The sequence below is a fragment of the Mobula hypostoma genome, chromosome X1 (assembly GCF_963921235.1).
Source record: "Mobula hypostoma chromosome X1, sMobHyp1.1, whole genome shotgun sequence".
In the NCBI taxonomy this organism is placed as follows: Eukaryota; Metazoa; Chordata; class Chondrichthyes; order Myliobatiformes; family Myliobatidae; genus Mobula; species Mobula hypostoma.
In genome coordinates, this window is record NC_086128.1 from 38449719 (window position 1) to 38473353 (window position 23635).

At 42.0% G+C, this 23635-nt stretch overlaps 1 protein-coding gene across 4 annotated transcripts in view; it reads right to left on the reverse strand.

Annotated features, from left to right (window-relative positions):
* Positions 1–10493: 10493 nt before the first annotated feature.
* Positions 10494–23635, reverse strand: part of etv4 (ETS variant transcription factor 4) — a 117527-nt gene continuing 104385 nt past the window's right edge. For all 4 annotated transcript variants that reach the window (XM_063036973.1, XM_063036969.1, XM_063036971.1 and 1 more), the window contains 2 exons: positions 19076–19177; positions 10494–16644 (listed from right to left, as the gene is read on the reverse strand). In XM_063036973.1, the coding sequence (XP_062893043.1) occupies positions 16423–16644; positions 19076–19177 (324 nt within the window). In that variant the 3' untranslated portion in view covers positions 10494–16422. The remainder of the gene's footprint in view (positions 16645–19075; positions 19178–23635) is intronic.

Here is a 23635-nt window from a genome sequence, read left to right on the forward strand (position 1 = left end):
TCTGTTCTAAATGAATGTCCTGCTATTCTGAGTCTGTGCCCTCTGGTCCTAGACTCCCCTCACCATGGGAAACATGCTCTCCAGGTCCACTGTATCTGGGTCTTTCAATATATGATAGGTTTCAATGAGATCCCCTGTCATTCTCCCAACCCCAGTGAGTACAGGCTCAGAGCCATCATGCGCTTCTCATACATTAACCCTTCCATTCCCCGAATCATTCTTATGAACCTCCTCTGGACCCTCTCCAATGCCAGCACATCTTTTCTTGGATAGGGAGCTCAAAATTGCTCACAATACTCCAAATACAGTCTGATCAATGCCTTATAAAGCCTCAGCTTTACATCCTTACTTTTATATTCGCACCCTCTCCAAATGAATGCCAACATCAGATTTCTCTTCTTTCCATTTACTCAACCTACAAGTTAGCCTTTAGGGAATCCTACATGAGGACTCCCAAATCCCTTTGCGTTTCTGATTTTTGAATTTTCTCCTTGTTTAGAAAAGAGTCTAAGCTTTTACTTCTTCTACCAAAGTGCATGACCATACACTTCCCTACACTATCCTACACTATATTCTATCTGCCACTTCTTCGTCCATTCTGCTAATCTGTCTAAGTCCTTCTGCAGGCTTTCCACTTCCTCAACACAACCTGTCCCTCCACCTATCTCTGCATCATCCACAGACTTGGCCACAAAGCTATCAATTCCGTTGTCCAAATCATTGACATACGACGTGAAAAGAAGCAGTCCCAACACCAACCCCTGTGGCACACCACTAGTCACTAGCAGCCAATAGAATAGGGCCCCTTTATTCCCACTCTTTGCCTCCTGCCAGTCAGCCAATCTTCTATCCATGCTAGTATCTTTCCTATAATACCATGAGCTCTTATCTTGTTTAGCAGCCTCATGTGCAGAACCTTGTCAAAGTCCTTCTGAAAAACCAAGTAAAGAACATCCACTGACTCTCCTTTGTCTATCTTGCCTGTTATTTCCTCAAAGAATTCCAACGGGTTTGTCAGGCAAGATCTCCCCTTAAGGAAACCTAGCTGAGTTTGATCTATTTTATCATATGCTTCCAAGTACACTGAATATCATCCTTAATAATGGACTCCAACATCTTCCCAATCACTGAAGTTAGGCTAACTGGCCTATAATTTCCTTTTTTCTGCCTCCCTCCCTTCCTACAGAGTGGAGTGACATTTGCAATTTTCAATCTGGAACCATTCCAGATTCTAGAGATTCTTAAAAGATCTCTACTAATGACTCCACAATCTCTTCAGCCACCTCTTTCAGAACACTTGGGTGTAGTCCATCTGGTCCAGGTGACTTATCTACCTTCAGTCCTTTCAGCTTCCCAATAACCTTCTTCTTAGCAATAGCAGCTATACTCACTTCTGCCCTCTGACACTCTCGAATTTCTGGCATACTGCTGGTGTCTTACACAGAGACGACTGATGCAAAATACTTATTGAGTTCATCTGCCATTTCTTTCTCCCCCATTACTATCTCTCTGGCATCATTTCCCAACAGTCCGATATCCACTCTTTTACTCTTTATATATCTGAAAAAACTACTTTGTACCTTCTTTTATATTATTGGCTAGCTTACCTTCATATCGGTGGTGGGGAAAACGCTAGAGTCAGTTATCAAAGATGTGATAACAGCACATTTGGAAAGCGGTGAAATCATCGGACAAAGTCAGCATGGATTTGTGAAAGGAAAATCATGTCTGACGAATCTCATAGAATTTTTTGAGGATATAACTAGTAGAGTGGATAGGGGAGAATCAGTGGATGTGCTATATTTGGATTTTCAAAAGGCTTTTGACAAGGTCCCACACAGGAGATTAGTGTGCAAACTTAAAGCACACGGTATTGGGGGTAAGGTATTGATGTGGATAGAGAATTGGTTAGCAGACAGGAAGCAAAGAGTGGGAATAAACGGGACCTTTTCAGAATGGCAGGCAGTGACTAGTGGGGTACCGCAAGGCTCAGTGCTGCGACCCCAGTTTACGATATATATTAATGACTTAGATGAGGGAATTAAATGCAGCATCTCCAAGTTTGCAGATGACACGAAGCTGGGCAGCAGTGTTAGCTGTGAGGAGGATGCTAAAAGAATGCAGGGTGACTTGGATAGGTTAGGTGAGTGGGCAAATTCATGGCAGATGCAATTTAATGTGGATAAATGTGAGGTTATCCACTTTGGTGGCAAGAACAGGAAAACAGATTATTATCTGAATGGTGGCCGATTAGGAAAAGGGGAGGTGCAACGAGACCTGGGTGTCATTGTACACCAGTCATTGAAAGTGGGCATGCAGGTACAGCAGGCGGTGAAAAAGGCGAATGGTATGCTGGCATTTATAGCAAGAGGATTTGAGTACAGGAGCAGGGAGGTACTACACGCAGTTGTACAAGGCGTTGGTGAGACCACACCTGGAGTATTGTGTGCAGTTTTGGTCCCCTAATCTGAGGAAAGACGTCCTTGCTATAGAGGGAGTACAAAGAAGGTTCACCAGATTGATTCCTGGGATGGCAGGACTTTGATATGAAGAAAGACTGGATGAACTGGGCTTGTACTCGTTGGAATTTAGAAGATTGAGGGGGCATCTGATTGAAACGTATAAAATCCTAAAGGGATTGGACAGGCTAGATACAGGAAGATTGTTCCCGATGTTGGGGAAGTCCAGAACGAGGGGTCACAGTTTGAGGATAGAGGGGAAGCCTTTTAGGACCGAGATTAGGAAAAACTTCTTCGCACAGAGAGTGGTGAATCTGTGGAATTCTCTGCCACAGGAAACAGTTGAGGCCAGTTCATTGGCTATATTTAAGAGGGAGTTAGATATGGCCCTTGTGGCTAAAGGGATCAGGGGGTATGGAGGGAAGGCTGGTACAGGGTTCTGAGTTGGATGATCGGCCATGATCATAATAAATGGCGGTGGAGGCTCGAAGGGCCGAATGGCCTAATCCTGCACCTATTTTCTATGTTTATATGTTTCTATATTTCATCTTTTCTCTCCTTACGGCTTTTTTAGTTGTCTTCTGCTGGTTTTTAAGCTTCCCAATCCTCCAACTTCCCACTAGCTGCCCAACGAAACATCAAATGGCTTGACTTCAGCACTCCTCTCTCCCCTTCAAACCTTACTGCCTCTGAGCGTAATGTCATCCACTCTTTCTACACCAGTCCCAACTTCACCATCAAACCTGCAGACAAAGCGGGTGCTGTTGTAGTGTGGTGCACTGACCTCTACCTTGCTGAGGCCAGGCAACAACTCTCAGTCATCTGCTCTTAATTACCCCTTGAAAAGAACCCCACTCAGGACCATCAGGACATTGTCTCTGGCACCATCACCAACCTCATCAACTCTGGAGATCTCCCATCAATCTCTACAAACCTCATAGTTCCCTCACTCCACAGTGCTTGTTTCTACCTCCTACCCAAGATCCACAAACTTGACTGTCCAGGTATGCCCATTGTCTCAGCCTGCTCCTGCCCCACTGACCTTGTATCTGCATACCTCGACTCCATTCTATCCCCCTTAGTTCAGGTTCTTCCCTCTTACATCCATGAAACTTCACATACTCTTGATCTCCTCAACAACATTCAATTCCCTGGCTCTGATCATCTCATTTTCACCATGGATGTCCAGTCCCTATCCCCCATCAAGAAGGCATTAAAGCTCTCTGCTTCTTCCTGAATAGTTCCCCTCCACCACCACCTTTCTCTGTCTGGCAGAACTGGTCCTCACTCTCAAGAATTTCTCTTTCGGCTCTTCCCACCTTCTCCAAACTCAAGGTGTAGCCATGGGCATCCATATGGGCCCCAGCTACACCTGCCTTTTCATTGGCTACATGGAAGAGTCCATGTTCCAAGCTGACACTGGTAACGCTCCCCAACTCTTTCTATGTGGTACATTGACAACCTCATTGGTGCTGCTTCATTCACCCATGCTGAGCTCGTCAATTTCATCAACTTTTCCTCCAGCTTCCACCCTGCTCTTAAATTCACTTGATCCATTTCTGACACCACTCTCCCCTTACATGATCTCTCAGTCTCCATCTCTGGACGTCTATGAATCTCTTTTAAATACCTACTGATTCCCATGTTTATCTTGACTATACCTCTTCCCACACTGCCTCCTGTAGAAAGGAGGACATCTCTGATGTCTTGGAAAGGAAAGCTTCCTCTACGGAACAGATGCAGCGGAGACAAAGGAACTGAGAAAATGGAATAGCATTTTTACAGGAGACAGGGTGGGTACGGGATCTTCCTTCCTCCACCATTGATGCTGCCTTCGTCTGCATCTCCTCCATTTCTCAGACATCTGCATTCACCCCATCTTCCCACTACTTTAACAGGGATAGAGTTCCTCTTGTCCTCACCTATGAGCCTTCAACCTCAAGGTGTAGCCATAGGCTCCGCATCCAACACATCATTCTCCGCAAATTACGCCACCTTCAATGGGACCCTACCAGCAAACACATCTTTACCTGCCCCCCCCACTCTCCACTTTCCGCAGTGATTGCTCCCTCCGTGACTCCCTTGTTCATTCGTCCCTCCCCACTAATCTTCCTCCTGGCACTTACCACTGCAAAAAGCAGAGGTACTACACCTACCACTGCACCTCCTCCCTCACCTCCATTCAGGGCCCCAAACAATCATTGCAGGTGAGGCAACACTTCACCTGTGAATCTGTTGGGGTTGTCTACTTTGTCCAGTGCTCCTGATGTGGCCTCCTCTACATTGGTGAGACGCAATGTAGATTGGAGGACTGCTTAGCTGAGCACCTCAGCACCATCCACAAAAAGTGGGATTTTCCAGTGGCCATTTAAATTCCTATCTTCATTCTCATTCTGACATGCCACTCCATGACCTCCTCTTCTGTCATAATAAGGCCACTCTCAGGTTGGAGGAGTAACTCCTCATATTCCATCTAGGTAGTCTCCAATTCCATCGATTTCTCAAACTTATAGTAATTTTTCCCCTCCTCCTTCCGTCTTCTCCAATTCCACATTCTGGCCTCTTACCTCTTCTCCTCACCTTCCCCTTTCTCCTACAGTCCACTCTCATCTCCTATCAGACTCCTTGGCCCAAAACATCGACTGTTTATTCAGTTCCATAATGCTGCCTGACCTGCTGAGTTCTTCCAGCATATTGTGTGTGTTACCCTTGTCCTTGTGGATTTTTTAGTAAGCTTTTGTTGGTTTTTAAAAATCCTCTAACTTCCCACCATATTTTGCTATATTGCATGCCGTCTCTTTTGCTTTTATGCTGTCTTTGACTTCCCTTCTTCAGCACAGTTGCCTCATCCTCCCTTTAGAATACTTCTTCATCTTTGGGATGTGTCTAATCTGTGCCTTTCAAATTTCCCAAAGAAACACCAACCATTGCTGTCCTGCCGTCATTCCTGCTAGTGTCCCCTTCCAGTCAACTTTGGCCAGCTTCTCTTTCACGTGCTTCTGTAATTCCCTTTACTCCACTCCAATATTGATCTATCTGTCTGTAGCTTCCCCCTCTCAAATTGCAAGGCAAATTCTATCATATTCTATCATGGCAGGCATTTAAAGGTTGCATGGATGAACTACAACAATTGTTCATCCCAGTTTGGCAAAAGAATAAATCAAGGAAGGTAGTGCACCCGTGGCTGACAAGAGAAATTAGGGATAGTATCAATTCCAAAGAAGTAGCATACAAATTAGTCAGAGAAAGTGGCTCACCTGAGGACTGGGAGAAATTCAGAGTTCAGCAGAGGAGGACAAAGGGCTTAATTAGGAAGGGGAAAAAAGATTATGAGAGAAAACTGGCAGAGAACATAAAAACGGACTGTAAAAGCTTTTATAGATATGTAAAAAGGAAAAGACTGATAAAGACAAATGTAGGTCCCCTGCAAACAGAAACAGATGAATTGATTATGAGGAGCAAGGACATGGCAGACCAATTGAATAATTACTTTGGTTCTGTCTTCACTAAGGAGGACATAAATAATCTTCCAGAAATAGTAAGGGACAGAGGGTCCAGTGAGATGGAGGAACTGAGCGAAATACATGTTAGTAGGGAAGTGGTGTTAGGTAAATTGAAGGGATTGAAGGCAGATAAATCCCCAGGGCCAGATGGTCTGCATCCCAGAGTGCTTAAGGAAGTGGCCCAAGAAATAATGGATGCATTAGTGATAATTTTTCAAAACTCGTTAGATTCTGGACTAGTTCCTGAGGATTGGAGGGTGGCTAATGTAACCCCACTTTTTAAAAAAGGAGGGAGAGAGAAACCGGGGAATTATAGGCCGGTTAGCCTAACGTCGGTGGTGGGGAAACTGCTGGAGTCAGTTATCAAGGATGTGATAACAGCACATTTGGAAAGCGGTGAAATGATCGGACAAAGTCAGCATGGATTTGTGAAAGGAAAATCATGTCTGACGAATCTCATAGAATTTTTTGAGGATGTAACTAGTAGAGTGGATAGGGGAGAACCAGTGGATGTGGTATATTTGGATTTTCAAAAGGCTTTTGACAAGGTCCCACATAGGAGATTAGTGTGCAAACTTAAAGCACACGGTATTGAGGGTAAGGTATTGGTGTGGGTGGAGAATTGGTTAGCAGACAGGAAGCAAAGAGTGGGAATAAACGGGACCTTTTCAGAATGGCAGGCGGTGACTAGTGGGGTACCGCAAGGCTCAGTGCTGGGACCCCAGTTGTTTACAATATATATTAATGACTTGGATGAGGGAATTAAATGCAGCATCTCCAAGTTTGCGGATGACACGAAGCTGGGTGGCAGTGTTAGCAGTGAGGAGGATGCTAAGAGGATGCAGGGTGACTTGGATAGGTTGGGTGAGTGGGCAAACTCATGGCAGATGCAATTTAATGTGGATAAATGTGAAGTTATCCACTTTGGTGGCAAAAATAGGAAAACAGATTATTATCTGAATGGTGGCCGATTAGGAAAAGGGGAGGTGCAACGAGACCTGGGTGTCATTATACACCAGTCATTGAAAGTGGGCATGCAGGTACAGCAGGCGGTGAAAAAGGCGAACGGTATGCTGGCATTTATAGCGAGAGGGTTCGAGTACAGGAGCAGGGAGGTACTACTGCAGTTGTACAAGGCCTTGGTGAGACCACACCTGGAGTATTGTGTGCAGTTTTGGTCCCCTAATCTGAGGAAAGACATCTTTGCCATAGAGGGAGTACAAAGAAGGTTCACCAGATTGATTCCTGGGATGGCAGGTCTTTCATATGAAGAAAGACTGGATGAACTGGGCTTGTACTCGTTGGAATTTAGAAGATTGAGGGGGGATCTGATTGAAACGTATAAGATCCTAAAGGGATTGGACAGGCTAGATGCGGGAAGATTGTTCCCGATGTTGGGGAGGTCTAGAACGCGGGGTCACAGTTTGAGGATAGAGGGGAAGCCTTTTAGGACCGAGGTTAGGAAAAACTTCTTCACACAGAGAGTGGTGAATCTGTGGAATTCTCTGCCACAGCAAACTGTTGAGGCCAGTTCATTAGCTACGTTTAAAAGGAAGTTAGATATGGCCCTTGTGGCTACAGGGGTCAGGGGGTATGGAGGGAAGGCTGGGTTCTGAGTTGGATGATCAGCCATGATCATAATAAATGGCGGTGCAGGCTCGAAGGGCCGAATGGCCTACTCCTGCACCTATTTTCTATGTTTCTATGTTTCTATATTATGATCACTGTGTCTTAAGGGTTCCTTTACCTTAAGCTTGCGAATCAAATTGGTTCATTACACAGCGCTCAATCCAGAATAGCTGAAGCCCTCATGGGCAGTTCTAAAAAGCCATCTTGTAGGCATTCTACAAATTCCCTCTCTTGGGATACAGCACCAACCTGATTTTCCCAATCAATCTGCATACTGAAATCTCCCATGACTATTGTAACATTGCCCTTTTTACGTGCCTTTTCTACCTCCGATTGACGGAGAGCAAGGAAGCAAATATATGGTATTGGTATTGGTTTGTTATTATCATATCTACCAAGGTACAGTGAAATGCTTGTCTTGCTTACTGTTCATATATATCAAGTCATTATACAGGGCATTGAGGTAGAATTTAAAGCAAAAAAATGCAGAATGAAGTGTAAAAACTGCTGAAAAAGTGCAGTGCAGGTAAATGATAAAGTGTAAGGTCATGATGAGGTAGATTGTAGGGTCAAGCGTCCAACTTTTCGTACAAGATGTTCATTCAAGAGTCTGATAACAGTAGGATAGAAGCTATCCTTCCTTGAGCCTCTCAATATATGTTTTCATGCTTTGGTATCTTTTGCCTAATGGGAGGGAGAGTAGAGTGAACAGCTGGGGAGGCTGGGGTCTTTGATTATGCTGGCTGCATTTCTCAAGCAGGGAGAAGTATAGACAGATTCCATAGAGGGGAGGCTGGTTCCCGCGATGTGCTGAGCTCTGTCTACAGCTCACTGCAGGTTCTTGCGGTCATATGCAGAGCAGCTGCCATACCAAGGCATTATGAATCCAGACAGCATGCTTTCTATGGTGCATCGATTAAAACATTGTAAGGTTCGAAGGTAACATGCCAAATTTTGTTAGCCTCCTGAGGAAGTAGAGGTGTTGGTGAGCTTTCTTGGCTGTGACATCATTGAGGTTGGAGTAGGATAGGCTATTGGTGATGTTCACACCTAGGAACTTGAAGTTCTCAACCCTCTCAACCTCAACACCATTGATGTAGATAGGTGCAAGTACACAGCCCCCCTTTTTGAAGTCAATGACCAGTATTTCATTTCTTGACATTGAGGGAAATGTTGTCATGACACCATGCCACTAAGCTCTCTATCTCCTTTCTGTACTCTGACTCATCATTATTTGAGATGCAGCCCATTACAGTGGTATCATCTGCAAACTTGTAAATGGAGTTAGAGCAAAATCTGGCCAAGCAGTCATGGGTTTACAGGGAGTAGGGGCTGAGGACACAACCTCAGCCCCCAATAAGTATGGTAATCAGATTTGCAGACAACATGACATAAGGAGAGAAGGGAAGTAGGAAAGAGGACATAAACACTTTACAGAGAAAGATAAGTGAGTGGGAAAAACGTTGGCAAAAGGATTACAACATGGGAAGGTATTTTGTTTTATTTTGGTCTTTCCAAAATGAACATATTATTTAAATAGAGAAAAGCTGCAGAAACCTTCAGCACAAGATCATTTGCAAGTTCTTCTCCATGAAACACGGAGAGGGGCTGGAGGAGGTTTGAGTATGAGGAGTATTTGATAGCTCTGGGCCTGTACTTAACTGGAGTTTAGAAAATGAGGTGTGATCTCATTGAAGCCTATTGAAAGGCCTAGAAAGAGTGTACGTAGAGAGAATGTTTCCTATAGTGGGAGAGTCTAGGACTAAACTGCACAGTCCCAGAATAAAAGACTTCCCTTTCGAACAGAGATGAGGAAGAACTTCTTTAGCCAGAGCAAGTTGAATCTGTGGAATTCATTCCCACAGACAACTGCGGAGGCCAAGTCATTGGGTATATTTAAATCTGAGGTTGATACTCCTGATTAGTAAGAGCATTGAAGGTTGTGGGGGAAAAGGCAGGAGAATGGGTCTGAGAGGGAAAACAGATCAGCCATGATTAGACTCAGACTCAGGTATTGAAACAGACTCGATGGACAGAGTAGCCTAATTCTGCTCCTGTTTCTTGTGACCTTATCGTCTTAAAAAGGCATCATGTCTGGAGTGCTGCAAACAATTTGTGACCCCCTTATCTCATTGGAGGTAGTTCAGAGAGATTCACTAGAATGACTGTTGGTAGAGAGTGGTTGTTCAATGAAGAAAGATTGAACAGACTGGAACTCCACTCAGTGGAGTTGGGAGAATGACAATGAGAACAGAAGGTGTCAGTAAACCTAAGGCTGAGACAGACAGATTTGTAATGACTAAGAGAATCATGCGTTATGAGGAAATTGCAGTAAAGTGGACTTGAGGAATGTCGGATCAGCCATGATCCTATTGAATGGCTACTTCTTCTGGTCTTGTAGAGAGCTAGGTTTATGAACAGCATTCCACTGCTTTTTTAAGGGTTCATGCTTTGTCCTCTTTTGCCTTAAAGAACAGTGCAGGCCCTTCAGCCCACAATGTTGTGCCAACACCTAAACCTACGCCAAGAGCAATCTAACCCTACCCTCCCACCCAGCCCACCATTTTGTTTCATCCATGTGTCTATCTAAGTGTCCCTAATGTATTTACCTCTATTACCATCCCTGGCAGTGCATTCCATACACCCACCACACTCTGTGTTCTTAAAAAAAAATCCTAACGCAGGCATCTCCCCCTAGACTTTCCTCCAATCACCTTAAAGTTAAACCCCCTTATAAATTCAGAAAATGTTTTATTGTGAAGTATTTCTGAGGTTCAATAAAAGTTCTACCTCTCAACTAACTTTCCAGTAATTCCTGCTGGATAAATCTTAGTGCTTTGAATCAGAGGAAAACCGCGACAGCTGTAAAACTCTGAAATATCAAATCTGGTAATTACTGGCGGTATAATGATTTCAATTTATTGATTAATATTCATTTACAAATGAATGGCATCTACAACTTTTGTAGTCATTTAGTTTGCTGTTCAACCATTTTATGCAAAAATCCTTGAAAAAATGACATTACATTATTTACATTTGTGTGATCATGTTATCTTGCCAAGCTGGTTAGTTAAAGGATCAACAAAGATACAGGTGCATAATAATTTTAAACCACGTCAAATTAAATGAGTTCAATAGATCTTTCAGATGCCCTTGGTGGAGTAGGGATTGATGTTCAGAAGAGTGATCATGTTCCTCTCCACACACGGTGTTGGCACAAAGAACTCCACATTGAGGATGTAGCTTGGGGTTCCAAACCATGTGCCTTAACTTTACTTCAGAACAACAACACATACAGCATCAATACCGCTTGTATCATCTTGCTCACAATAGCTGCTTCTAATGGTTTCTAAGAGAAAAATTAAAAATCAGGATTGAGGCTTGTTTAGTGTTCAAACAAGCAAAACAAAGTTTTCAACCCACTTTTGAGAGATGTTTTCAGAACTCATAAGCAGACAGAGTTTAGGTGACAGTGTGGTTAGAGGACAGCTGCAATCCTCAGCTTTAATTGTTCCCTTTCAAAGGCACAGTTTGATAAGATGTTTGATAACATAGAAACATAGAAAATCTACAGCAGAATACAGGCCCTTCGGCCCACAAAGTTGTGCCGAACATGTCCCTACCTTAGAAATTACTAGGCTTACCCATAGCCCTCTAAGCTCCATATATCTATCCAAAAGTCTCTTAAAAGACCCTATTGTATCCGCCTCCACCACCATTGCCAGCAGCCCATTCTACGCACTCACCACTCTCTGAGTAAAAAACCCGCCCCTGACATCTCCTCTGTACCTACTCCCCAGCACCTTAAACCTGTGTCCTCTTGTGGTAACCATTTCAGCCCTGGGGAAAAGCCTCTGACTATCCACACAATCAATGCCTCTCATCATCTTACACACCTTTATCAGGTCACCTCTATCATGTTCTGTTTCTCAAACTCTATTAGAATTGACCTCCACAATATGTTCAAAGCTGATTGCCCTGATAGTCTTGCTATTATCCTTAATATCGAGAAAATAACCATAATATATATTTTCTGAACGGCATCTCTTCTATTCCTTGCCTAGGCAGTCTTCCAGAGATGCTGATTGTCCTTTATCAAGTGTGAGCATTGACTGAGATTTTCAACAAGCTATAACAATGGGGAAGACAGCAGAGAATATACATTCTCATACATTGCTTGCACCTGCCACTTCCTTGAATAGTCTCCTGATATTCACTAGCACAGGGGGCTGTGGAGGCAAGTCGTTGGGTGTATTTAAGGCAGAGACTGATATGTTCTTGATTGGTAAAGAGGTTAAGGGTTACAGGGAGAAAGTGAGAGAACAGAGTTGAAAAAAAAATCAGCCATGATTGATTGGCAGAGCAGACTTGACTTGATGAGCCAAGTGGCCTAATTATACCCCTACTGTATATTTTATGGTCTTACCACAATGGAGGAAATGGTTATGGGATCTCAGGATTACTCCTTTATCATGTCTCTCTCCAGAAGGAGAATAGCTACTGTAACTCTAAGGAATTAAGGGAATGAAATGCAGGGATTCCTGTCAGCTGGTGGTTCATTTGTTTGCATCTACTGCCCTGAGTTAGATGGTGGTGGGTCAAAACGCATTCCAGAAACTGGGCAAAAGTCTAGGATGTCACCCCCATGTAATAATGAGGGAATGACACTTTGTCAAAGACCATAAACCAAGGCCCCTACATGGCCCCTTCAGTTTTGGGGGATAGTAAAATGGGAGGGAGAGTCGATGGAGTTGCTGTTTTATTGGGTTACACCAGCCACTACAGTTCAAATTATTTTATTGCAATGTAAAGCTTGTTGAGAAGCCATGATGGGACCCACATAAATTTAACTCATCTCTTTTTAAAACCTGACCCACACAGTAGTACCAGCAACTGCATAGAATAAATCTACTGAGTCATTGGGGTGCACAAGCTGAAATGCTATTTGCCATCTGTGATCAAAACATTCTGCTGGATATGAAATTTATGAATGTTAAATGTGTTTTGTGGGAAAGAGCCAAACAATATGACCTGAGCAGTGAATAAATTTTCAGCAGTCCAACAGGCGCGGATAACTCAGTTTTGTATGCCAGCACTGGCTAGTTTCTCTTGGTTTATTTCTCTTACAAGGATCTCTTGGATCTCTTCTCTGATTCTAAATAAAGCATTTACTGCATGTTGGATAAAGACCCTTTGAGCAGTAAGTTATTGAGAAAACAACCCACATCACAAAGTGAGCCTGAACACTCACTGTGGGCAATACAGTCCAAGGTTACCCGAGGTTTCCTTTTCATTTAGACACTGTAGTGTCATTTATTCAGCTGTTCTCTAAACAAAATAAATGGCTCTTCTAACTCTAGAGTTGGCAAAGACAGTATGTAACTGAACCAAGGAGCTGGATTAAGTATCAATTCGTGTTGAGTTCATAGATGATAAAATTCCTGCTCCTGTAAACGAGCCCACATGGACCAGAACATTCTTGGCCACTGTACTGCACCACCTACTACCAAATAGCCCTTGCTCTACCTAGGCTCACACATGATGACCAATAGCTACTGAATCATTCCCTAGCAACCAATCCAAACAAAATAAATGAGTCACAGAAAGCATGACAATATTTTAAGCTTGATACACCCTTTGTTTCTTTCATTGTGTACATCTAGCCCTGGCATTAACTTTCAGCCTGCATAGCCAGGATGATTGGGTTGGACCATCTTCCAAGAGAAGTGTATCTCAGCTAAGATAACAATATAACATTTAATGTAAAGTAAAACACATTCCATAGAATACAATAACATTGCATTCATAGTGGCAATATGCAACCTATTGTACAGGATGCCATTCAAAGTTAACAGTCTTGACCTGAACCCAAAATGAAGGAAAATCAATTTCAACACTAATGAATATACCAAACACGAGAAAATCTGCAGATGCTGGAACCTTCAGCATCTAGGCTGAATATATTTAAAAAAATTTTTAAATGTATATATTTTTAAAATGGAGATCTTAAAAATTCTGATTGTCCCAGACTTTGCATAACTCAGGTGCAACATGCGTAGAATGTGCCTATATCGGCCAAGTAGCTTGGGGAGCAGGACTCTTAAATCATGCACTGTAAGCACCATCTCACTCCTTGCACAGCTCTCTACATGTACTAGCAAAAGTTACAGCTATGACTTGCTTTAATAGCCTGCGACCACATTACTTTTTTTTCTCCTTCAAACAAACTGAGAGTTTCACAGAAATAGAACTAATGTGGTCAAAGTGCTTAAAGCCATAAATGTTCAATATAATGCTACATTTGAAGTAGTCATTAAAGTAAGTCATGAATAAGTTATATATTGCTACATCCATTGCTCTACACAATAGGTAGCTTCACTTCATGGTGGCCAGCACTCTTTGCAAGTTTTAGACAATATTTAGCTGGCAGATAATTTGCTCCTTCTTTTGCTATAATACAGAAAACCTGCATCTTTCCACCTCTGTTTCTGCTCCTGAAATTATTTGCACCTCGAATCATCATCCTCTGCTCTATATCCTTCTGCTTATGTCAATTTCAAGAGTAGTCAGTTTCTATCGGAAAGTTTAATTTGGGACTGTGGAACAGGGACAGTGATACAATTCTGAGTGTCACCTCACCGAGTAACACCACTTCCCCATCCTTACCACAACACCAGGACCGGCAGAATAGCAAAAATAGAGTTTAGCTGGCTTGAAGATGAACACGGGTTGGCTTTTGGATGAAATAGAGCATATGGGGTAAGAAAGAAATGAATAATAAGGAAATTGCTGGATTTTCTGCTAATCAGGGTCAAGGAGGAGATTGTTTTTTTTCCTATACCAGCATGTTATGAAGTCATGGTAGTGAAAGGGATAAGTTTACTATCTGACAGTTATTTTAGCTAGCTTTCTGCATACTCATAAAATTCCCGCCATTCTAGACCAACAATGACATGCCAAACCAAACCTTGAAAAACCAGTCTCAGTAACTCCCTCATCACCCATCCCACTGACACTTTGACATTGTTAATTGATGCCAAATTTAGTGCCAGGATGGTACGGCCGTGATACTGTGCTGGATTTACTGCACTCTGCATCGATGTGTGTAGACGTTCTGTATGATCCTGTTTGAATAAGATTCATGTGGAACTGACTCTGTAGCAGAATCCTTAGAAACCATCGTGTATGTTAAAAGTGTCCTGGCACTATCCCTTTTGCTCTATGTACCTTACAGTCAAATTCTGTCAAATCCAGTATTTAAAACCACATCTCTACACTTGCTTCACACACTGTGTGTGCTTCTAGTTTCCAATAATCAGTTGTTTTTCATTATTTGTTTTCATAAGTCCAAATATCCATTGCATAGTAGGAACTAATAAATCCATTCTAAGTTGAATCAAAAGTACACTCTTCGGCAACAAACAATTTGCAGTGAAGCTAATCAGCTGATCATTGCGAATATGGACTAGGTGCCCACTTCAAAATTAAGACTAGATTCAGAGGCCCATCTAACAGGAGGTGACGTGGTGAATTGAAATAGCATGTTTGGAATGGAATTTTCTTTGTACTTACAATGGAAAGTCGCTGCTTAGTCACGGTTAATTGCTTTTCCGCTCACTAGTGCTATGGGGCAAAACAAACACCTCCGCCTACAAGTAGAATCTAAATGTGGCTTCTCAGTTTTATTTTTTTTTAATTCCAGGCTTCTCTTTGGAACTTAATGACTTTGTAGAAGGTTAAATTGAGCAGCTTTGATTCAATAATTTCCGATCAATAGCTTTTTAGGCACTGAACTAGTTTGCTGTTATTCTTATTAATATTGTCAGATAATTCATCATAAATGAAAATCAGAAAAAGTTCAGCTGCTAGAAAACTGAAATAAAACCCCCAAAAAAATGCTCAAAATACTAAGCAGGTTGAGCAGTATCTGTGGAAATGTTTTGGGTTCAAGACCCTTTGTCTATCCTTCTCTGAATACAAATCTGATTTTCTATCTAGTGACACTGCCTGACCTACTGAGTGATTCCCAGCATTTTCTGGTTTTGCTTCATAAAAATATTTTACGTTATCAGGATTGGATTGGATGTCCAGAGCAAACAGGCTCTGCTCTTTGAAAACAGAGAGAATAAAATATCATTTTATAATATCTACTGGTATGATGGCTAACTTTATATGCATGTTTACCTGACAAGTTTCCAACAAGTATTGCCTTTGTTTGTCATACACATGACTATAGTATAGTATATGCGGACCATCACCGAGAAAATAACAGGAGACCCCAAATTGAAAACTAGTTTTGGAGATTAATAATTAAACAAAATTCTTGCAAATCAATGTGACAATAATATACAGGTGTTTGCACAATAAAATACGTTCAAGGTAGAAAGAAAGGTGTGCACTTGGCAGTGACAAGCATTTGGATGTCTCTCATATATTTACCAATACTCATTAAGAGATTTTATGCAGAAAGATGCATAGAATGACTTAAAGGAAGCATATTGAAGAGAAGCAAGAATATGTAATGGGTTAAAGCCATGAATCGACTTGCTGCTTTCTTGCAAATGAATGAGACTGCTGAGAAACCCAGCACTGCCTCGAGCTACTGAAGTCGCTTGCACAATATGCGTACGTAGTGGGGCGAGATTTATACAAAAAAAAAGCAGACAAATCAACCAAGGTTCTTAAACCACATAGGCTATAACTTTATATCCCAGGTTATTTGATATATGTAGTTCTGAAGCAACAGATTCTAACTTATAATTACTACCAGTTTCTAATAGTTATCGCAGTGCAATTAGAGAGATTAAAACCAAGTATTCCCATGTTGCTAATCAATACATGTATCCTTTGTTATAGTGCTGTGAATTGATGCACCCAGCATCTGACACGTAGGTGGTGTTCTCATCCAGATGTGACAGGGGTACTGTGTCCTCTTCGTTCACGTGCCGATCAAATTCTGACTTCAACAGTGGCCGCTGATTGTCAGGAAATGCCAAGGAGAAGAGTGCTTCTGGCTCACAGACAAACTTGTACACATACCGCTCACCAGCCACCTGAAAACACCAAAGGTCAATGGAGTACATGGGAACAAACATTTCATTTATAAATGGACACTTGCATCAGAGTTTCAATTCACTGCTTGATTTGTGGTTCTAGTTAATCATCTACATTTTTCTTTCACATTTCATTATTGGTTGATGAAAAAAAAACTTTTTCCATCACCACTACCTCCATTTTTTAATTTGGAATTTTAGACATGAATTTTAATGTGAGCTTGATCATATGAGATAGTTCAAAGCCCGCTCCTGTCCTCAGCCAATACACACACACACACACACACACACACACACACACACACACACACACACCCTTCCCAGAATAAGACCATCAGGTGATGGAGGAGTGAAAACCTGACTAACATCACCCCTCACTCACAGGGAAATTCTAAGCCACTTATAATAACACATGAGATCAGACAGAAAGCTGACCTTGAAAGCTGATTCCACATTGGGAAATGCACATATTTCCCTGCAGTTAAGAGCAGAAAGGAGGTCAACAATAGATTGAAATATTTAAAACTTGAACTGAATTCCTGAGCCATCAAATTGGTTGAAAAGCATTCTATCCTGTCCTTTCGCAATCACAATTCATTGGTAATGCAATTAGGAAGCACTCAACCCAGTTGTAGATAGGTTGAAGTCCATGGTAAATACAGAACAAAATATATTTTCATCATATTGATAATCTTGTTCCAACTGTTAACAAATGTTATCAAATCCTTAATTATAAAAAAAACATATTTTCTTCCCCCGTCCCACCCCCAGATTCTCACCATTATCTACACCTGCCAATTTGTCTCCTTGGGCTCAATTTGGCAATTGCTGGGTACACGAGTCTTCAAAAAATAAAGGCAATGCCTCCAAAAGGTAGCATCCATTATTCAGGACCCCCATCATCCCGGACATGCCCTCTTCTCATTACTGCTATGGGGGAGGAGGCACAGGATCCTGAAGACACACTCAATATTTTAGGAACAGCTTCTTCCCCTTTGCCATCAGATTCCTGAATAGACAATGAACCCATGAACACTATCTCAACATGTTTTCGCTGTCTTTGCACTACTTATCTAGCTTAATGTTTTATATTAATTTATAATTCTTACAGTTACAATAAAAATAATAAATTTCTTATTGTAATTTATAACACTTTTATGTATTGCATTCTACTGCTGCTGAAGAACAACAAATATCATGATACTGATCAAATCTCTAATTCTGATTCTGATACTGATAATGTGAAAGTGTATTTCATAACCTCCAATGGATCACACAGTTTAACCATGGAAAGACTCTTAGCTTCCTGATTGCAAAGACATTTGTGTTATAATTCTTGAACTTCAAGGGGTATGGAAGGTGGGGAGGAACTGAAAGTTGTCCAGGCTCGATGGAACTTATACAATAATATAAAAAATTATAAATACAAATCGAAGTGAGTAAAACTAAAAAACATGGAGAGCTTGAGAATTTGTTATTTTGACATTGATTACAATTTTTCCCCCACTAAGACCAGCCCTTGAGTGCATCAACCCCTCTGGCATTTGTCAGAACTGCTGGATAGCTGGTCTGTCTGGTCTCGGCCCGCAAAAAGGTTTTTATGCTGACTTCACCATTCTGGCCCAACCGGCCTAATCACTCTGCACACATACATTACCAGATCAGTCAAACATTATGGGAGGTTAAACGGAAAGCTAGCTTGATGGGCTACAGAGACAGTGCTCTGCTGTATGAATGAATTGGAGCCTGTCTATGATTGGGCTGTAGTCTTGATCGATGATCTGCAACAGAAGGCACTACAGTCAGATGGGGAATGGTGCCAGGAGACCTCCAATGACAGAGAGTTAGCTTGCTGTGGATAAACTTGGAATAAAATTATAAATAAACTATCCCTATAAACATTTTACAGAATATATACAACTTGGGATACACTCATTTGGCTCAACCAGTCTCTCAGTCTCTCATCCCTCTTCATTTAATTCTAACCATATGGCTTTCAACTCTCATCCACTCAACTTACTCGTTAATGCAACAATATAATTCATCTTAACCTGTGGGATGAGTTCAACTTTCTGGTCACTTGGGACATATCTGAATTGTCAGTTCTTCCTGGATCAACTTTGGCAAAATCTTGAAGATCACTGTTTGGTCATTACCCCCCTCTTTACAAGAGAAAGGAAATCCGGCCTCTTCAGTCTTTCCTCATTGCTAAAACCCAACCATTTGATAGCAATCCCACCAATCTTATTGCCATATCTCTATAGAACTTCCAAATATATATTCTGTTTTTGGGGCTAAAAAGCAGATTTTAAACAAATAACTGACATAGAAGAAAAAACAATATTCGAAAATCTTGATGGAGATACTGATTCTGATAACCAGCATATTTCACTATTAAGGTTTCTTAGTTTAATGAGTGAATTACGCTAACCTTTTGCATGATGCCCTTCTCGTAATAGTAACGAAGGGAACGGCTCAGTTTATCATAGTTCATGGCTGGTCTGTTCTTTTGCATTCCCCAAAGTCTTGCCACCTGGAAAATGAAGAAATTCTGGTTACATTGTTGTGCACAAATGAAAAGTGATTCTGCTCTTTACCGTCAACAGTTCAGAGACTACGAAAACTCACAATTTCATTATTGATTGGTCTTTTCTACAGTCCAATTTTATGAACCTAGAGGCCTGTAAAGGTTCAGGGCCATTAAACAAGATAACAAAGTCTGCAGGGTGACTATAGGAACTAGAGTATCTGCTTAAATTCATGTGGTAAGTCAGCAATTGGATGCAAACTTTCAAAACAATCATACAACTGAAGAAAATAAATCACTAAAATACAGCATCTATGGGGTGGGGGTGGGTGGAAAACTATCAACATTTTAGGTGATATAGCTGAAGATTCCACTTGAAATTCTGACCAGTCTGCTTTCCTGAAGAAGGTCTCGGCCCGAAACGTCGACTGTATTCTTTCCCATAGATGATGCCTGACTTGCTGAGTTCCTCCAGCATTTTGTGTGTGTTACTTTGGATTCCCAGCATCTGCAGATTTTCTTATGTTTACAATCTGCTTTCCTTACTTATTCGCCAACCATTTCCCTGTAACCTTTGACGCTCTGACTAATCAAGAACCTACCAATGTCCGCTTTAAATATAATCAATGACTTTGTCTCCACAATTGTCTGTGGCAATGAATTCCACAGATTAACCACCCTCTGGCTAAAGAAATTTCTCCTCATCTCTGTGTAAGTGGACATCCTTCTATTCTGAGTCTGTGCCCTCTGGTGCAAGACTCTCTCACTATAGGAAACATCCACTCCACATCCACTCTATCTACAGTAGGCCTTTCACTATTCAGTAGCTGTCAATGAGATTCTACCCCCCACCCCCCGCCATTCTCCTAAACTCCAGTAAGTACAGGCTCAGTGGCATCAAACACGCTTCATACATTCACCCTTTCATTCCTGGGATCATTTTCATTTTATTCAACTGTATTCCAAGCTTCCTCTCTGTCGTGAAATTTCCTCCTGGGATACAGTTTGATAATAGAAACATAGAAACATAGAAAATAGGTGCAGGAGTAGGCCTTTCGGCCCTTCGAGCCTGCACTGCCATTTATTATGATCATGGCTGATCATCCAACTCAGAACCCCGCCCCAGCCTTCCCTCCATACCCCCTGACCCCTGTAGCCACAAGGGCCATATCTAACTCCCTCTTAAACATAGCCAATGAACTGGCCTCAACAGTTTCCCGTGGCAGAGAATTCCACAGATTCACCACTCTCTGTGTGAAGAAGTTTTTCCTAATCTTGGTCCTAAAAGGCTTCCCCTCTATCCTCAAACTGTGACCCCTCGTTCTGGACTTCCCCAACATCGGGAACAATCTTCCTGCATCTAGCCTGTCCAATCCCTTTAGGATTTTATACGTTTCAATCAGATCCCCCCTCAATCTTCTAAATTCCAACGAGTACAAGCCCAGTTCATCCAGTCTTTCTTCATATCAAAGTCCTGCCATCCCAGGAATCAATCTGGTGAACCTTCTTTGTACTCCCTCTATGGCAAAGATGTCTTTCCTCAGGTTAGGGGACCAAAACTGCACACAATACTCCAGGTGTGGTCTCACCAAGGCCTTGTACAACTGCAGTAGTACCTCCCTGCTCCTGTACTCGAATCCTCTCGCTATAAATGCCAGCATACCATTCGCCTTTTTCACCGCCTGCTGTACCTGCATGCCCACTTTCAATGACTGGTGTATAATGACACCCAGGTCTCGTTGCACCTCCCCTTTTCCTAATCGGCCACCATTCAGATAATAATCTGTTTTCCTATTTTTGCCACCAAAGTGGATAACATCACATTTATCCACATTAAATTGCATCTGCCATGAGTTTGCCCACTCACCCAACCTATCCAAGTCACCCTGCATCCTCTTAGCATCCTCCTCACTGCTAACACTGCCACCCAGCTTCGTGTCATCCGCAAACTTGGAGATGCTGCATTTAATTCCCTCCTCCAAGTCATTAATATATATTGTAAACAACTGGGGTCCCAGCACTGAGCCTTGCGGTACCCCACTAGTCACTGCCTGCCATTCTGAAAAGGTCCCGTTTATTCCCACTCTTTGCTTCCTGTCTGCTAACCAATTCTCCACCCACACCAATACCTTACCCCCAATACCGTGTGCTTTAAGTTTGCACACTAATCTCCTGTGTGGGACCTTGTCAAAAGCCTTTTGAAAATCCAAATATACCACATCCACTGGTTCTCCCCTATCCACTCTACTAGTTACATCCTCAAAAAATTCTATGAGATTCGTCAGACATGATTTTCCTTTCACAAATCCATGCTGACTTTGTCCAATCATTTCACCGCTTTCCAAATGTGCTGTTATCACATCCTTGATAACCGACTCCAGCAGTTTCCCCACCACCGACGTTAGGCTAACCGGTCTATAATTCCCCGGTTTCTCTCTCCCTCCTTTTTTAAAAAGTGGGGTTACATTAGCCACCCTCCAATCCTCAGGAACTAGTCCAGAATCTAACGAGTTTTGAAAAGTTATCACTAATGCATCCACTATTTCTTGGGCTACTTCCTTAAGCACTCTGTGATGCAGACCATCTGGCCCTGGGGATTTATCTGCCTTCAATCCCTTCAATTTACCTAACACCACTTCCCTACTAACATGTAATGATCAGTAACCATCAGTAACTCATCTGAGGAACATTTTTCATTGTGGAATTGTGGTTATACTATAGCTTGCCACCTTCAAAATGAACTGCTAGATATTCTGGACACTGAGTGATGTTGGCTAGTTGATCTCTGAAAACCCTCTAGTTAATACTTTTACCAGCTGCAACGAACACTCTGAAATGTCACTGGTTAGAGTCCAGAAGTATAGTTTGTAACTATCTTTGGTGGTAAGGTTACAGCAGGTCAGCATGGATGTAGTGGGCCAAAGGATCCACTTTTGTGCTGTAATATTCTATAAGTCTAGCTAAGACCAGAACTATCATTGATGTCCAGCTCTGAACAGTGTTAAATTGAGGCTGGGGGTTGGGGGGGGGGGGAGGAGAGAAAAAAGAAAGAAAAGGATATATATATATTATCACAGAAATCCACAATCAGGAGGAATTTGTGCCATGATGACCATGTGACAGACCAGCATGATACTGGTTAACCATCTCCTCAGCTGAGTTAGTGTACTAACTGAACACTTCTCAGGTTGGCGTGGCAGAGCAAAGTCCAACACCATTTCCAGAAGAAAATACAGTAAATCTGGACATTGGGAGAAATGTATAGCTTTATGTAGTGCAGGTGAAAATGGGAGTAATTTTTTTTAAAGAGGGGTCTTTGAGTGGCACCACTGTTTAAACTTTAAACACTGCAGGTAAGCCAAACTTACGCTTGGCTGAGAACCACACATCTGTGTTTGCATGCTGTCATGGCTGGATGGATATTGGCATAATTAACACATTCCCTTCACCTTCACCCTCACCCCCACCCCCACCCCCACTCCGCTTGTTATCTTGCAAGTGTGACAAGTTCAGTGAATTACAGCAACAAGGACACTGAGTAGTTTTTACTGGGAGGACAATTAAAAAGCACAAGGTGTTATGTGGCTTTCACAGCGCCGACACAGGTGGTCTCCTATAAAATTACACCCTGAACAGGAGAGGAGGGCAGAGACCGAAGAGGCAAGTTCAGTTGATGTGTGACTAATTAACAGAGTATTGCTACAGCTCCTCCCCAGGTTACAAGTACCCCGTTTATTTACAGCCCATGCATAACAAACATCCATTTAGGAGATCCGTGAGATGGATTTATCAGCTGCTGAGGGACTACAGGTGACTATTATTGACACTAGCTAGAATTTTGCCACATCGAACCCAAGAGGAATACATTCTAGTTAACAAGTTTGCAAATCTTGTTCAGAGATACCCCATTTGGGCCATTAGCAGTGTTTGTTTCAAAACTGCCATCTAAAAACATGTAAAACTTCATCTGCAGTAAAATCTTCTGAAAGAATATCATTATCACATCAGTTAAGCCCAGGCCAAATTTGTCATAATTAACATAATTAAGAATGGCAAAACAAGATTTAGAATACTTCATCGCGAACTAGACGGGCTGAAGGGCCTGTTTTTGGTGCTGTGGTGCTCTATGATTCTATGACTCTCTATGACTTTATTTATATCTTTGGAACAACCCATCTCTGCTGGGTGGGAACTCAGATCATGACTGTATTTCTTACTTGAGAACTGAACACTTCTCAGGAATGGGACCTAGCTTTAACCTGGGAAGGGAATGATCTGTATACAGTTAGCTTTGATGGACAATATGAATCTGAACAAAATATTTCTTAATAAACTGCTTGACTGAATGGTTTGTCAGAATCTGTGCATTTTATTTCTTAGTCTGAACGTTCCTGCTTCATAACCCAAATTTACCTCCCTTTAACAACTGCTACGTAATTTTCAGTCCTCTCCCCTGGTAATGAA